The 17,832-nt window shown below is 43.5% G+C and overlaps 1 protein-coding gene and 1 pseudogene across 1 annotated transcript in view; both read right to left on the bottom strand.

Annotated features, from left to right (window-relative positions):
- The window catches only part of tln1 (talin 1), a 102,130-nt gene that overhangs the window by 68,364 nt on the left and 15,934 nt on the right, over positions 1-17,832 (bottom strand). Inside the window, exons 3-6 of the mRNA XM_047372148.1 lie at positions 7,153-7,315; positions 2,249-2,346; positions 1,740-1,869; positions 1,408-1,560 (exon numbers count right to left, since the gene is read on the bottom strand). Of these exons, the coding sequence (XP_047228104.1) occupies positions 1,408-1,560; positions 1,740-1,869; positions 2,249-2,346; positions 7,153-7,282 (511 nt within the window). The 5' untranslated portion in view covers positions 7,283-7,315. The remainder of the gene's footprint in view (positions 1-1,407; positions 1,561-1,739; positions 1,870-2,248; positions 2,347-7,152; positions 7,316-17,832) is intronic.
- On the bottom strand, positions 14,309-16,349 carry LOC124872989 (annotated as a pseudogene).

The raw sequence follows: 17,832 nt of genomic DNA, 5'->3' as shown, positions 1-17,832 counted from the left end.
CAGAAGTAAACTTGTCCAAAAGCCAACAGATGGAAAGAGATGCAGAGCTACCAAGTAACAACTCCCAGCAGGATATTCTTGATGCACTTATATCATTTAAACTGTAATTATGGGTGGTCAGCTTTAGTAGAGTATGACTGGCCTTTTTGGTTCTTGAGGGTTCTCAGTTGGCTGATAAGGCCAACTCTGAAGCCAGATACTTTGGTGCAGTGTGGACAGGGGTAGTTGGTGATGGTGGCTCTGGGTTGGTTTTTTGGAGGACTCAACATTCAATATCTGCATTTGTCTTTGACAGCATAGTCGAGGTCCTCATTGTATAAGGGTTTTCCAGGTCGCCCCATTTGTTACAGCCTCTTTCCAGGTCTAGAGGTCTATTTAAAACTTTATCATTTTATTTAAATTTATCTTTATACCTTTTCTTTTGACCTCCTGAAGAAAATTTTCTTACCACAAGGTTTGATAACAGAACCTGTTTTGGTAGGTGATGGTCAGACATATGAATTGCATGTCAATCTATCTGAGTTCGTGTTAGGTGATGATGGCAGTGATGGTGGTAATGTCAGCCCCCTCCAGGACGCTGGTGTTTGTGCGACTCTAGCGTCTTCAGGTGCCTGCTGTAAGATGTTCAGGTTTCTGGTGCATTATCGTCAGTATACTGCAGCTCCATGATAGATATTGTAGTGGTTTTATCTTAAGCCCAGAATATCTTGATATTTAAAAGATGTCATCGATTTTGTACATCAGAGTGCCCAAGGCTATTCCCTGAGAGCTACCATTCTGCAGCTTTTAGATGCATTCCTTCTCCAACACACCTGAATCAAATGACTGAATTCCTTCATCAGCATTCAGTAATTCATCTCTGCAGGGGCCTGGTAATGAGCCATTCGTTTGATTCAGGTGTGCCGGAGAAGGGATGTGCCTAAAAGTTCCAGGATAGTAGATCAAGGGGACTCGACATGGACACCTCTACTGTACATGATTTTGTATCCCAGGGGCAGTTGCTGGTGAGAGAAAGAATACTGGGGAACTGGGTGGAGAACAGGGTAGGTTTAATGAAACACCCTTGCCAAATTCTGGTATAATGTCTCATCAACCACTGCCATTGAGCAATGTTGCTAACACTGACTCAGAGAGAATGTTTTCTGACAGAGGCTAAAACTAGAACTAAGGCTTAGTGGACAGGATGAAAATGTCACAGTGATGTACCACTCTGTTGCCATCAAAGAAAGCTCTGGTGCGAGTGGTGGAGTCTGCAAGTTGCTTCAATCTCCTAGATGGAAAACTGGTTCTTTAGTTCTCCAACCCAAGATTGGACAACTGCCCAATTTTAGGGATTGCCATTATCAAGTCAACAAAGTCTGTGTGATAAACAGCAGGATGTATGTAATTTGTTAATGTGAATCTTACACTCGTCGTCTGTGTGGAGTTTCTGCTTCAATTTCTCCATCTTCTTGTCATCTCTTAACAGAGTCTTGTCTTTTTTCAGTGTTCCTGTGGTTTCTTCTTTTTTCTCCTCACCGATGTCTCGCACCAATGAGTACTCATCATAGTTTGTTATACCTGGTAAACAAACATTTTAAAGTTAATTCCAGTTCTGTGTTTACATTGTGAATTGCACTGCAGCATATGAGGCAGGAACTACTGTAGACATGATCAGGATTACCCAGATAAAAACAAGCAGAATCAGTGTTTTACAAGTACATTATACAAAGGGAGGAGCTAAGCATGAAAGAACTGACCTATTCTAGCACAGATGGTCATGAGCATGTCACTGACAATCTTAGAGTCATCCACCATAACAGTCTTTACTGTGCCATCTAACATGCGGATTTTCAGAGGCCTCTGCTTCTTCTTGTAATCCAAGGTATCCTATCGGAGAAAGGAGAGTGGTTGGTAAAAATCTGCTGTACGCTCTTAAACAGAAAATTACATCTGAGCATCCCTGAGCAGGAAAACCATTTACATGCTGACACCACGCTGTGCCTCATCCTCCAGACACTGTATCTTATAATTTACCAACATGTTTCTGATACATCAGCAGTGGAGCTGAACAGAGTGCTGTGATGCACTCAGAAAACATTATTTATTTACTTGCACTTCATTAATCTGTACTGATTATAATGTATCCAGTTACAATAAAATTTTATTATTATTTAGCATTATTTAAACCATACCAGAGATGTTTTGCCATCTCTGTTTAAAGAGAACTGTTTAAAGCAAGCTGTTTTCAGTATCTACTTCCACTCACCCCATTCCTTAACATATAGTAGTCCAGGGCTTTTCCAGCCTCCAGCCAGATGCCTTTCTTTGGGTCTTCATCAGACAGAAACAGCCCATAGTCATTAGCTACAAAAAGAAACAGTAAAACTGGATGAATGACTCGCATTGTGTCACCTGTTGCACCTGCAGATGTAAACATCAAACATCTATGAAATTGTTCAAAGTGCTTGCGCTAGAAGTACCCTTCTGATTGTGGTAATCAGGCTATTGGGTCACTCGGTGCATCTACATGTGTCTTAAATGTGTCTGGTTCACTATCACCTGTTGAGCTCCTTTTTAACTCAATTAAGTTTGGTTCAGTTTTATATTTTTAGTTCCAGCTACTTCAGAGCACATGCATGGTAGCTATGGCTCACCTGATGTTTTTTTATGCCTAAAGATTCTGTCGTACCCCCCAGTACAATGACAATAAAGACTATTCTATTCTATTCAGCCTCGTCTTCTAGGTTTCATAGGAGTCTGTCAACTGAATGCACTGCCTTCAGTTCTACTTTTTGAACCTACAAGTTCTACCAACGTAAATCTGCACCCTGAAAAAAGCAGCTTAATAGCAAAATATGGAACTTTTAGATATAATATAACAGAGCTTGGTTTTCAGACCTTTTTATATTTTTACATTACATTTCAGATTTAGCATGGACCCAATGACAAGAAACAGAAATTTAGAGAAATGTTATCGTACTCATCAAACTTTTGCTTCAACATCTTTTATTAGCTGTAGACATTCTGAAGCTATTTTGATGTCGTAATATGAGGGAATTACAGACCAATAAAGAAGTAAGAAAACAAAGACTATTCATTCAGCACCATTTAAAGCCAGCCTATTCCTAATTTGGACAATATTGAAGAAGTAAAAGAAGGAAGCTCTAATCTTATTCATGTGGAAGTTAAAAGGTGCATCATAATCAGAAACATCAATTTCCTGTACTCCATTGTAGGATTTTAAAGTGTTTACAGTCATATTCAATAAATTAGAATATATGTTCCAATGAGGATTGTTTGTCTAGAGTATTTTTTTAAATAATCTTTAAGCAGGTATAAAAGAAAATTCAAAAAGCCCACATTTCTGTATTAAAAAAGTGTTTTTTTATTAGTCTGATAATTGGTCTGTAATATTCTAATCTTAAATGTCGTATTTTCATTAAGCTATATGCTGAAAATCATAATTAACAGAAAAAAAGGCTTGAAAACATCAGTTTATGTACAGGTCATCTATATAATGCGTTTCCCCTAATGAGCTAAGTTGGTGAAATAAATTAACTTTTCAGCAATATTATAATTTATTGCATGCGTTCGTACAACCAAACACAAAAGCTCTACCTTAGACTGAGAAAAATTGTGACTTTAAGGCATACCTGCAGTCTAACAAGCTGATTCCTGTCCTCAGAACAGCTAAGCAACATTTCCTTGGGTGAAAATGTAAACTTAATAATACAGGACCTTCATGCACAATGATTTAACCACTAATGCAAGAATGATTTTTTTACCATAAAATCTTAGTGAATTAATAACATTTTATTGATTGCTAAGTGATGTTATTTAAATTAAAAAAATATGCTGAAGCTTCTGTAATAAATGTTGGCATTCATTGGATCAAATGCAGCAGTGAGATCCAACATGATAAGTTCAACCTTGTTCACTGCATGTGGAACACTAACTATCAGGAGATTGTTGTGAACGTTCATAAGTGCTGCTTTTGGGCAATGATGAACTCTAAAATCCCAGCTGAAACCATCCAAGGAAAATCATCTGTTTAATTACAAAATCCCTTAATCATGTCATTACAGCAGTCTTCAAAGCCTGTGGTAAGAATCTCGTCCACAATAATTTATGCACGTCATCCAACTGGAGGGATTAATTATTGGGAAAGAAACCTGTTAACAGTTGGACAATAGAGAAAAATGAAAGGCAAAAGATGGTTTAAAGAAACTCATTATTGTAGTGAGCTCAGAGTGATCAACAAGACAAAACAATGCCAAGACAAATTTAGCTTCAACAGTCATTTCAGAAGCTAGCCTACTAGAGGACACATGACAAACAGGAGTTGGACTGACAAGTGATGAAATTTGTCTAAAAGGAAGTAACAAAGTTATTACTTCTTACAGTTTAAGAAACACAGTTTACTGGAGCTATGACTGGTAACAGTGTTCAAAAACCTTTGATTGTTCTTTTCCTCTATTAGCTATGTATAATAAGTAGTTCCAACATGAATGACTTTACGCAACACATTGGAGAATTGGACTATATAATTTACAGGCCAGTAGAGACAAGCTTTTCCCATGGGTATTATGTACCTCACTCACAGCCCAAATGTAAAATAGCTTACATGCTGGAGCAAGTTGTGCAGGGAGCTAATGTTGAAATAGTTTGTGTAACAGAACATAACTCAACACGAATATTAGATAATGTACTTGTGAAAAGGAAGACTATAATAGAAATGTAGAAGTATTTTCTTTTGTAGAGAAGCAAACAGGACCCTTGAACCAATCTGATTCTGTACTTTTACATGGAAAATAAGCAGGTTCAAAATAAAACCATGGAATATATTCACTTCAGCAACTCTTGGATGTGACCTGAAACATGTGTCCAGCCTTGGTTTGTAAAAGAAGAACAATATCTTCAGTTACTTAGGTTGAGACCAACCACACTTATTTTTAGGTTGCAGAAGTTGGAGGTACAAAATATAGAGGGCAGAACATTTCTTACAGCTGTTTTTTCACTTTGATAAAATACATGTAGCATTACCCAGAGGATGTGACCACAAAGGAGGGTTGAAGAGTATCTGGGCAGCTTCACCTTTGGACATGACCTTTTCTTTTCTGCGGTGGTTATGGCTCAGTAGTGAAAAGTAGCTGTCCACCAGTTAGAAGGTTATGAGATCAAGACAAGCTTCTGCCCACCATATGTCAAAGTGAACCCCAGGTTTCCCACTGTGTATGGATGTGTATAAATGTCTGAACCTGTCAATCCTACATCTCACACAATAACCAGACGTAAGAACAAACTCCTTAATACTAGCATCTCACTCCCAGTGTACAGTTTTCTGACTAAGGACCATGGCTTCAGACTTGATGATGCTTTCTATTTCACACTCACCTAATCCACAGAATCATATTTTTCCAGAAAGCAAAGACACAGTCAAACTGGAGATTATAGGCATATCAGACAGACACATGAAGAAGCATTCAGTATGAGCTGGAATATTGTCATGCTGCTTATCGTGAGTGATGGCCTCCTCTCCTCCAGCACAGTCTCTCCTAGAATCAGTCTTTAGAATGGCAGTTTAAAGCAGAGGCCAAAAGCTGCTTAGTATTAGACAAGACAAAAACCTCTGGGAAAATTTTTTATCAGGGTTGAGTCTAGGTCATGTGTCAGAATATTTTACAAAGAGAAAATGATCACAGATTTATCCAAGAGTCAAAGTAAAAAATCAAGCTTAAACACATAAGGCAATTTCTCAAAATGGTTCTGACAGTTGACCACAACAACAAGCCCCTCTCTTAACCCTCCAGTACATCAGAGGCAGACCACTCAAGTTCGCCTATGTGTTGGGACCCTAGCCATGGAAAGGAACATGGACTCTTAACTGTACACAGGTGCCGGTATGAACTTTTCTGGAACTTATAAAATCACATTAACCTACTACCAACTCAGCCCAGGAAAATGAAGTCAGGGCTGAATCTCTGATCAAAAACCCTATCCCAACCTTCGCTCTCTACCACATGGATCTCCAGCGAGAGCTGGACAGGGAAGACACCGCACACAAATATCTCCTTGCAAGCAAGAAGACACTCTTTAACTTAGAGCCAAAACTGACTACGATCCGACAGTTGAATACCCGATCGTGTGCATACAAAGTTAAGTGTGACCTGCTGCTCAAAATGCTCTAGCATTCATATGAAAAGGGATTATCAAGTACAAGCACTGCTTGACTTCTCTTTTGAGGCCTACAAAAGCAACCTGTGTCCCAGAGAACTCCCCACAGCAGCTCTAACTGAAGCGTTTTTTCCCTGCCTGAAAGAGGACAGCGTAGGAGCCACTAGTTGTGCACACCTCTGGTGTGCCGACCACGCGTAAGCTACCCATATAGCGGCTATGTAGTAGCCACAAAACTCCTTTGTTAATGCCCACACGAGGCTGGATGACAGGACAACTTTGATCCTCAATTCTTCGCCCACAGGACATCTTTTCCTCAGAACATAAGAGGTGGTGTTTTGGGCAGAGAAATACGTTTAGGATGCAATATTCTAAATAAAGCTTATTTCATGACGTTTGGTTTTGTTTGCGTTGAGAAAACTCAGCTACCCAAGTGTTAGCAGGCTAGCTTCTCAGCTAAGGTACAGCTAAGACATATCAGCATTGAAGCTAATTATGTGTTCTGTGTTGTGTTTTAAAGCTAAAACCACTTTATTTTCGGGTAAGGTTTTAAACACAGATCGGCCACACCGTCGACGCTCATACATTTTAATCCTTTTATTAATGGTATTTTTAAAAGGTAAATGTTCGACTTCAAGGAAGCTATGTCTCCTTTGTTAGCTGAAACCACTACTGGCTAATGCTAGGCAGGCCAGATGTTTACATGTGACTCAGGTGATGGCTAATTAAGAATCATTTATCCAGAAAGGCTGTTGGTATTAATTCAACATAATCTGCTCTTTTTGTCTTGTATTGTGATTGGTGGTTTGAAGGTATACCAAGTATGTAGGGGTTACCAATATGTACTGGTAATGGTTAGGTTTAGGGTCCGGGTTAGGCCATAGAACGGGTTAAAAATGAATGAAAATCAAAGGAAGTCAATGAGAATCGATGCAAGGTTTGTGTCTATGTGTGTGCGTGTGCGTGCGTGGGAAGAAAAAAGGAGATGGTACTCACGCTGGCCAAGCTGTGCCTCAGGAACTCTTTCCCTGATGATGCGGCAAGCGTCGTAGACCATTGTGGAGGGTTCAAACTGCATGGTTTTCACCACATTCCCCACACCAATCTTTAATGACAGGGCAACCATGATTGCTGCTCTGTACTTCCAACCACTCCGCACCTGTACAAGAGACAGTGTGAAGAGTCAGCCAATGTAAGTCCTTTCATAGCCAAAAAGATCTGAATTAATCAAAGCTGTAGAGATGTTGCTTCATAGATTTTACAAACATTTGGACCAAAACAGGTCAGCCCTTTCTTCTCTTCCCAGTCAATGTTCTAACATAAAACACAATTTACCAAAGAATACTGAGTTTACATATTAAAAATCTATATATTATATGTAAGCCACACAGCCTGCTCAGTGTTCTCTGAGATAATAATTTAAACTTTTAACAGATCATACTCATTAAATACCATAAAAATGTTACTGCATATTTACTTCCCAAGGTAACCAAATAAATCATGCAAGTGAGAATAATTTAAATGACCAAACAGTCCCATTTCATTGTCCATAAAATAAAAATCAACTCAGTACAGAGTTTTGGTGTTGCCTCAAGCAGCGTGAAAAGTCATGATTAAATGTTTTCATTGAAATCCTTTTCTGTTACAGCAAACAAGATTGAGGAAATAATTGAGACAGAAACTATACCATGAAATTCTGATGAAAAAGCAGAAACACGCCTCATTTTCAGTGTGTTGATACATTTTACATCACACTCATTCACACTGCTAGGTATGGGTTATCTAGAGCTTCTGTGTTTAAACCATTTTGAGATGTATTGTAGCCTATTAGCTAAGAGGTAATGGTGAAAGTTAGAGAGAGATTTGTGAATGCTGGAGAAAAAGTTATACATCATCTGCATAAAGATTGATTTTATGTTAAATATTCATGCATTTTATGCCTATCCTTAGTTTGAAGACTGGACGATGGAAGATGTTTGGTCATTCGTCCTGATACAGGTCCTTCTCAAAATATTAGCATATTGTGATAAAGTTCATTATTTTCCATAATGTCATGATGAAAATTTAACATTCATATATTTTAGATTCATTACACACTAACTGAAATATTTCAGGTCTTTTATTGTCTTAATACGGATGATTTTGGCATACAGCTCATGAAAACCCAAAATTCCTATCTCACAAAATTAGCATATTTCATCCGACCAATAAAAGAAAAGTGTTTTTAATACAAAAAACATCAACCTTCAAATAATCATGTACAGTTATGCACTCAATACTTGGTCGGGAATCCTTTGGCAGAAATGACTGCTTCAATGCGGCGTGGCATGGAGGCAATCAGCCTGTGGCACTGCTGAGGTCTTATGGAGGCCCAGGATGCTTCGATAGCAGCCTTTAGCTCATCCAGAGTGTTGGGTCTTGAGTCTCTCAACGTTCTCTTCACAATATCCCACAGATTCTCTATGGGGTTCAGGTCAGGAGAGTTAGCAGGCCAATTGAGCACAGTGATACCATGGTCAGTAAACCATTTACCAGTGGTTTTGGCACTGTGAGCAGGTGCCAGGTCGTGCTGAAAAATGAAATCTTCATCTCCATAAAGCTTTTCAGCAGATGGAAGCATGAAGTGCTCCAAAATCTCCTGATAGCTAGCTGCATTGACCCTGCCCTTGATAAAACACAGTGGACCAACACCAGCAGCTGACACGGCACCCCAGACCATCATTGACTGTGGGTACTTGACACTGGACTTCTGGCATTTTGGCATTTCCTTCTCCCCAGTCTTCCTCCAGACACTGGCACCTTGATTTCCGAATGACATGCAGAATTTGCTTTCATCCGAAAAAAGTACTTTGGACCACTGAGCAACAGTCCAGTGCTGCTTCTCTGTAGCCCAGGTCAGGCGCTTCTGCCGCTGTTTCTGGTTCAAAAGTGGCTTGACCTGGGGAATGCAGCACCTGTAGGCCATTTCCTGCACACGCCTGTGCACGGTGGCTCTGGATGTTTCTACTCCAGACTCAGTCCACTGCTTCCGCAGGTCCCCCAAGGTCTGGAATCGGCCCTTCTCCACAATCTTCCTCAGGGTCCAGTCACCTCTTCTCGTGCAGCGTTTTCTGCCACACTTTTTCCTTCCCACAGACTTCCCCCTGAGGTGCCTTGATACAGCACTCTGGGAACAGCCTATTCGTTCAGAAATGTCTTTCTGTGTCTTACCCTCTTGCTTGAGGGTGTCAATAGTGGCCTTCTGGACAGCAGTCAGGTCGGCAGTCTTACCCATGATTGGGGTTTTGAGTGATGAACCAGGCTGGGAGTTTTAAAGGCCTCAGGAATCTTTTGCAGGTGTTTAGAGTTAACTCGTTGATTCAGATGATTAGGTTCATAGCTCGTTTAGAGACCCATTTAATGATATGCTAATTTTGTGAGATAGGAATTTTGGGTTTTCATGAGCTGTATGCCAAAATCATCCGTATTAAGACAATAAAAGACCTGAAATATTTCAGTTAGTGTGCAATGAATCTAAAATATATGAATGTTAAATTTTCATCATGACATTATGGAAAATAATGAATTTTATCACAATATGCTAATATTTTGAGAAGGACCTGTACATGCTACTGGGGAACTGTGTGATATTTTTGACCAGTTTATTAGAGTTTCCAAAACTAAATTTGATTAAGGTTGCAAACAAGAATTTCCAGTTTACTCTATCAAATGCTTTTTTCTGCATCTAGAGATAATATAATAGTCTCAATGTTTTTACTGTAGGATTAGTCTATTACAGGGGTCCCTAACTAAAATTGCAGGAGGTCCACTACTTCCATCATCCAAAGACTTTGTTGTTCGAACATCTTAAATAAACAGACAAAAATATTTTCTTTCATTTTTATTTAACATTTAATTAACACTAGAGTTTTTGTTTTTAACTACTCATCAATTATTCATATGCCAATTAAATAATCTGCAGAACAGAAAAGTGCAATCCAATTTTAGTACCAATATTAAACACACTTTGAATGGCAAAGTCCAGCTGGGTCAGTACATCTTGGTATAACAGTTCTGCTCTCCTTGTTGTGGTTGTGACAGGCAGGGCAATTTTTTTCTTAACCTTTTCCTTACGTTGTTGTCCTTCTTTTCCATCATAAAGTGTTTCTGCCACAGCTTCCATGCACTCTTTGATTATTTTCCAGTCACTGAAAGGCTTTTTGTGTATTCCTGAAATTCACTGTACTCAAAGTGAACACTCGTCTGCTCACTGTTGTGCCGTAAGAGACTGTTATCAGCCGTGTAGCTCGCTCATACTGTCCCCTCAGTTCATTTATTTTTCTTGTCCTACAGTCAGACCCAGGCCGATAGCTTTGGTTGAAGTTCTTATGTTTGGTTTCATAATGTCTCTTCAGATTTCCGCTCTTTGTAAGTCCAACTGATTCAGAACATATAAGGCAGACTGGCCTTACAACCAACGGAAGTTAACACGGAAGGAAACACAACTGGTGCCGTACCAAGTAGAGTGAAAAAGAGTGGAGCAGAGTCCCGCCTAAAACAAGCCAGTGGAAAAGGGGCATTAGGTACCAGTGCTTAAGGACCCTGCATAGCGTGTTCATTGTCGTTATTCTGGCGGTAGGGATACAACAATGTGGCGCATTACCAACACCAGCTGGCTTGGAGTGTGAACCAGAATGTCGCCGAACCGCATAGCTGCCCTTCGCGCCTGTTCAAAAGCCAGATGCGGCAGGAATAAATGTCTATATCTACATAGTAAATGAGAAAATGCTTTGTGGTCCAAACAAAATACTCTCTGGGTCCGGATTTGGACCAGAGTCTGGTGTTTGGGGACCACTGGTCTATTAAATTAGATAATCTGTGTAAATTTGTGGATGAATGCTCCCTTTTCTAAAACCAGTTTGGTCATGATGTATTATGAGAGCAGCTTTTCCCCTGCCATTATCCAAGGAGGGCCCCCGCCCGCCAACAAGACTGCCTGTCCCCCAAGAGGATCATGGCATTTAATAATTGTAGAACGTTTTCACAGTTAATGTCATTCAGTTTATTAGGGCACGTCATGAACGATTTCTGTCCCTGCGTCGTCACTACTCCCCTTTTTATGGCCAAACGTGACAAAAGCTGGATGAAAACATTCTCCTCATACTCTGTGTGACCGACGCTGACACGTTGAGATACGTGCGCTCACACGCAGACAATCACACACTCCCGACAGCGAACAGAGCGCAAAGAAAAACATGCCGCTAAAACCTGGAAAGAAGGCAAGGATATCTGCGGTTTTTAAGCGCCAAATTTCGTTTTGATGGCAGCGCTTCCTCTCCTGCGAGTAGCAGCAGGGCTAACTCTCCTACTCCTGGTACATATGGCGAAGGTACAAGTACACAAAATAGCCCAAGTGTTTCATGCCCTACACCTGTCACACATCTAAAGTCCTGTCACCACAGAATAAAATGTTTTGACCTGGCTTGGCTGTCGGAAGTGAAATAATTGATGCCGTTAATAGATTAATAAATATTAACGAATTAATCGCAAATCAGTTAAAAAAAAGTATCACGATTAATCAAATTTTAAGTCACCTTATAAGTAGGGATGGGTACTGAATTCAGTACTTTTATAGGTACCGACCAAATTTCGTCGGTACTACTGAGTACCAATTCACGTAAAATTAAACAGTACCATGTTTCTGTACCTAAACCCATCATTGTGACAGTAAGGGAGTGGAAGAGTGGGCAATTTTCCATGCTGGACATGAACACAGCATTGCATGCACAAGAACGTAATGATGTCAGTAGCTGCTGGTACCGTCAACAAAGCTAACAGGGTTGATAGAAAGTGATCAAAAATATGGCTCCACTTTTCAAAATGCAATACAGACTACGCTCAATGCAATATTTGTGACGTGGAGTGCAATGCCAGGAGCAGGAATACTTCTTATCTGAGGAAGGACCTGGTTTCTCAAGGCTGAAGAGTGCACAATTTTCGTCAACCTCAGATATACGGCTACAACTCCTACATTTGGTACCGTTAGTACGCCTATATCCATTAGAGACACGTCATCTGCAGCCAGCAACATGGCTGGGTTTTAATTTATGGATTAAGAAAAAACACAGTGTAGTCAGTTAAGGGTTTTCATGTTGAAGAAATGTTTGAAACAACTAAGATGTTGCAATACAAACAGCTGGATGTTGTTTTGATACATTCGGGGTGCTTCACCTTTTGGTGATACGTAAATACGGAGGACCCGTTTTTCAAAATAATGGTTGCATTAATTTATTTTAAAGCATCCAAAAAATATAGAAATAATCCAAATAGTTAACACGATTTAACAGCCCTAGAAGTAATGCTCATGGCTCTATAGGACTAAGGTTGGTAATTGACAGACAGACAGACAGACAAGAATAAAAAAAGTTACTTTGGAGTCATTATATTTAGACAATCCAGTGTACCAGAAGTACTTGAATACATTATAAAAACATAGTTTTTGGGAAAACCCCTCTGGTCAAAGGAGTCAGTGTGTTGTAGCATCTCATGCTGTGCAGAATTTATGGACTGGTTAAATACTGCCAACAGCTGGACTTGGATATCACTGGTACCATCTTCAGTACCACTGACTTTTTTTTTTTTTTTTTTTTTTTTTGCGGCTCTAATGGTCTTTATTTTTGTAAACCAGACAGACAGGAAGTGGGGTCGAGAGGGGGAATTCTGTCAGTTTTGTTTTGGTGTCAGTTTTTCAAGTTGAGCTACAGAACTTTAGGTTAAGGATTTAACCCCGGTTCTCTGAAACATGAGTGAGGTATCTCACTATGAGACACACCTCCAGCGCCCGTCCCCCAGAAGCTCTATTACATTACGCCAGTCTTGACTGGCAGGCGGAAGTGACGTCCGCTCCCATGCGAGGGACTTCATCCCAGTATAAAAGTCGACGTCACGTAGGTGATCTTCAGTTTAATAAGCACACCTCTTCCTCGCTCCCTGCAAGGAGGGTGATCTGGTGAGATACCTCACTCATGTTTCAGAGAACCGGGGTTAAATCCTTAACCTAAAGTTCTCTTTCAACATTCGTTTTGGTATCTCACTATGGGATTTTTCTGCTCCCGTATTGCCAGATAAGCTCACTCGAAGACCAACAGATGCATCTTGCATTCATGGCAATGTGGAACCCACACCCAGAACCGTGTGAGCCAGTGTGGGCCTGGTGACATCCAGTTTATAGAACCAAGTGAAGGTGTGAGCCTCACATATTTCCTCCACAGGTATACCCTGGAACAATGCCCAGGATGAGGCCACACCACGAATGGAATGAGCCCGCAGACCTGCAGGGGTTGCAAGGCCTCTGCTCTCATAAGCCATAATAATAGCCCCATTACCCAATGCGAAAGACGTTGCTTTGTGAAAGGCTTTCCTTTATGTGATGAAGCCCATGACACAAACAGCTGCTCTGATTTACTAAAATCTGCTGTTTTTTCCACATATAACCGCAGAGCTCGTACTGGGCAGAGCGTATGCAGTCGTTCACGCTCCTGAGAGGAGAATGGTGGTTGGTAGAAAGCCATTAATTCAAGGGCACGGCATGGCAGAGCCGTAGCAACCTTAGGTATAAAGGCAGGATTAGGTTTCAGTAAAACCCTTGACTCACCCAGAAACTGCATGCAGGACGGGTTAACTGAGAGCGCTTGAATGTCACTCACACGCTTAGCAGAGACCAGAGCAATTAATAAGGCCGTTTTAAAGGAAAGCACTTTGAGCTCAACCTGCTGCAACGGTTCGAACGGTGCACGTGACAACGCATCGAGAACCATAGGTAAATCCCATGAAGGAGTGAGGCTCCTCGACACTGGACGGAGCCATCGTGCACCTTTCATGAATTGACACACCAGGGGGTGCTGCCCCACTGTTTTGTCACCAAAGCCAACGTGACAGGCTGAAATAGCAGCCAGGTACACCTTCACAGTGGAAAAAACCAAGCCTTTATCCAACAGTGCCTGCAGAAAAGTTAAAACGTCCGACACAGGGCTTTGCATTACGCTCACCATAGGTTTTGCGCATCAACCCACGAATGCCTGCCATTTACCCTCATACACGTTACGCGTGGAAACGGCCCTTGCATTTTGAATTGTGTCAATAACGTTCTGGGGAAGCCCACTGGCAGCCAGATTTAACCCCTCACATGCCAGGCCCCTAGGTCCATGCGCTCTGGATGCAGATTAAATATTTCTCCGCGTGCCTGCGTCAGGAGATCTCTGCGGAGGGGAAGCCGCCATGGCTCGCCATGTAGCATCTGAAAAATCTCTGCTAGCCAGTGTTTCCCTGGCCAGCGGGGAGCTATTAGAATGAGTGAGTGTTTTCCCTCTCGCACCCTGGCGAGAGTAGGAATGATCAGTTCCAGCAGGGGAAAGGCGTACAGTAGGACCGGCGGCCATTTGTGCGCTAGAGCATCCAGTCCAAGCGGAGTTTGTTGCTCTGTTAGTGAGAAAAACATCGGACACAGCATTTTCCCCTGATGCGAAGAGGTCGACCCCCGCTCAGCCATACCTCTTCCATATCTGGGACATCAACTCGCTGTGGAGTTTCCACTCTTTGTAGCGGGGATTGCCCCTTGACAGCAGATCCGCGCCTCTGTTCATTACCCCTGGCACGTGAGTCGCTCTTAGCGACAGCAAGTGTGAGCTGGTCCAGATTATCAGGCTGTATGCCAGCTCGTGTAAATGACGTGAGCGTAGAACCCCCTGTCTGTTGATGTAAGCAACCACTGTTGTGTTGTCCGTTCTGACCAAAACATGGTGCCCTTTGATAAAGGGCAGAAAGTGTCTCAGTGCCAGAATCACGGCCAGGAGTTCCAGACAATTTATGTGAGCTGTCTGTGTTTGTGGACTCCAAACGCCGTTTACCATCATCCCCTCGTGAGTGGCTCCCCAACCTGTCAGCGAGGCGTCTGTGGTAATTACCTTCCTCGTCAGGATGGTTCCCATGGTAACGCCGGTGTTGAGAAAACCGGGGCGCTGCCACGGGCTCAGCGCGCGTGCACATATGAGAGAAACCAGGATGCTGCGGTGAGCATGGCGTGTGGGGCTCAAGCTGAGTGACGCCACCCACCTTTGAAACGGGCGCATGTGTAGACGGCCGAGTGTGATGACCGCCAGCGCAGACGCCATCAGACCGAGCAGTCTGAGGCATAACCTGAATTTCACCTGTGTGCCTCTGCGAAAGAGTGCCAGACAAGCCTGAAAGGCTTTTACTCATTCTGCTGAGAGGCGCGCTCTGAACTCGACTGAATTCAGGGACAGGCCAATGAAGGTGATTGTTTGTACTGGGGTTAAAATGCTCTTTTCCCAGTTTATTGTGAATCCCAGAGCTGTCAGATGTAAAGTAAGCATCTCGGCATGCGTCATGAGCTCCTCTAAAGACTGAACTGCAATCAGCCAATCGTCTATATACGTCGCCAGACGCAGCCCCCTTTCCTTCAGAGGCGCGATGGCTGCCTCGGTGCATTTCACGAAAACACGTGGGCTCAGTGAGAGGCCAAAAGGAAGTACCAGGTACTCGTATATCTTTCCCTGAAACGCAAATCTGAGGTATTTTCTGTGAGGGGGGTATATAGGGATATGGAAATATGCGTCTTTCAAGTCTATGGAGACAAACCAGTCTCCTTGATGCACAAACTTTATCAGAGCTGCGTGTGTTAGCATCCTGAACGAATACCGTCTCAGATATGTGTTCAGAGCCCGCAGATCCAATATCGGTCGCAGACCCCCGCCCCTTTTCGGCACGAGAAAGTATCTGGAGTAAAACCCGTCTCTGCTTTGCTCCTGCGGTACCAGCCGGACAGCTCTTTTGTGCTGCAGGGAAATTATTTCCTCTTGCAGGATGTGAGCGGAATCTCCCCGGGCGTATTACTGTACTATGCCCTTGAAACGGGGTGGGGCTGTCACAAATTGGAGCTTGTATCCCTTGGATACAGTCTTTATCACCCAATCTGACGCTCCACACGCTCGCCACAGCTGAGAGTTGTTTGCCAGTGGACCTAAAGGTGCTTCCGTGTAAACACTGCGCAACACCGGCTGAGGGATCTGCTGTTCCGCTACAACTGCTAGCTGCGCTCGCCCCAGGTCTGCTTCTTCCACAGAAAAAGCAGCCTGCTGTGTTAGAGGTAGGGTGAGAGCTCCCCCTTGAGGCCTCATGTGCAGCTGCACGGCCATGTCCTGTCCGTGTGTTATTTTTAACATATTTTTCGTGTTTTTTCATTGTGGCTGCTCCCTCGGCTCCAGGCCTGGATGCGTGCCAGAAAACAACTTTATTGAACATGTTGTGAAGGGGGAAGGTCGTGTTTTTAGACACTGGCATGTGTTTGTGCACTGGTGTGTGCTTTCTGGCCACAGCTGCGGCTCCACTGAGCTCTCGGTGGCTTTGATCCTCCTCCGCTTCGGTCGGCTCTGAACAATGAGCTCCAACGTCGGCTCTGCAGGCAGTTTGAGTTGCCTTGAACGTGGCATTCTGAACTCGAACTGGGACAGGATGTGTCCTGGTAGGGAGGGTGCAGGTATCTGGCAGATCCTGCTCTCCTACCCCGAAGACGGCTCCCTAGGTAGCGCGCCTCTTTTTCTTTGCGCTCACAGTAGCGGAAGGGGTCGCTTGGTTTCCCGGTGTCGTCGGGGGAGCGAATGGCTTCCTTCCCCAAGCACCTTTGAGCTCGGTTTGTTTCCCACGGTCTGCTGACTGCGGCTGAGGCTGACGTTTGGGGATGCGGTAGGCCGGTCAAGCCGCCGCTTGAGCGAACGGCACACGGGGTGCTGGAGGGGGAGGAGGCGGCGCTTTCCTGGGCAGACACAGCTTTAGCGCTTCACCTTCCCTCTTTTTTTCCACACAGCGTTTTTGCATGGCTGCCACAGTGGGGCCGAATAAGCTCTTCGGGTCCACGGGGGTGTCGAGGAGCTGGTTCTTCTGTCTTTGAGACAGGCTAGACAGGTTCAGCCATCTAGCTCTCTCCTGAGTGACCATCAGGGCCATGGCTCTCCCGGAGGCTTGGACGGCGCTTCTGTGGAGACGCAGGCATAGGTCTGTCACCACGCACAACTCGTCCCACAAATCGGCCATCGGTGTGCCAGTCATCTGCTCCTGTAATTCCGCTTGGTAAGCGAGGAGAAGAGATGAAGCGTTTAAGGCTTTAACAGATGCAGCCACCGCCTTGTAGCTTTTCTCATTCAGAGCGGACTGAAAAGAATCAGCTTTGAAGGGAAGGGTGGGTCCTGCCGCTGTCATGGCTGACTTCTGCGATGGGTGCAGGTGAGATGCCAGCAGAGGTTCTACGGGAGGCAGATGTGAAAAACCGCCGGCCTCCATGCCCGTCCAGTCCAGCACCGACCCTCCCAGGGCGGGGTTCTTGGCGGTGAGAGGATTGCTCCAGGACCGCGTTACTTCCTCGAGGCACTCGGGAAAGACCGGCAACAGCTGTCTGCTGGAAGATTTGGCTCTCGGAAGCCGCTTCCCCTCATATCGAGATGTGGTAGTTTCGGTGAGGGTTTCCGGCCACTCGATGCCCAGCTTCTTTGCTGCCCTTCTGCAGACATCATGCAGGTCCGTTGCAGTCGGATTTGGGGAACCGCAGCGACTGGTGTCATCCGTCACCGAGGGCTTTGCAACCGACTGGATGGCATAAGGCCCGCAGTCCAGCTCGTCGTCGTC

This window comes from Girardinichthys multiradiatus, chromosome 8, assembly GCF_021462225.1.
Source record: "Girardinichthys multiradiatus isolate DD_20200921_A chromosome 8, DD_fGirMul_XY1, whole genome shotgun sequence".
Lineage (NCBI taxonomy): Eukaryota > Metazoa > Chordata > Actinopteri > Cyprinodontiformes > Goodeidae > Girardinichthys > Girardinichthys multiradiatus.
This window is presented reverse-complemented; position numbering and strand designations above follow the sequence as displayed.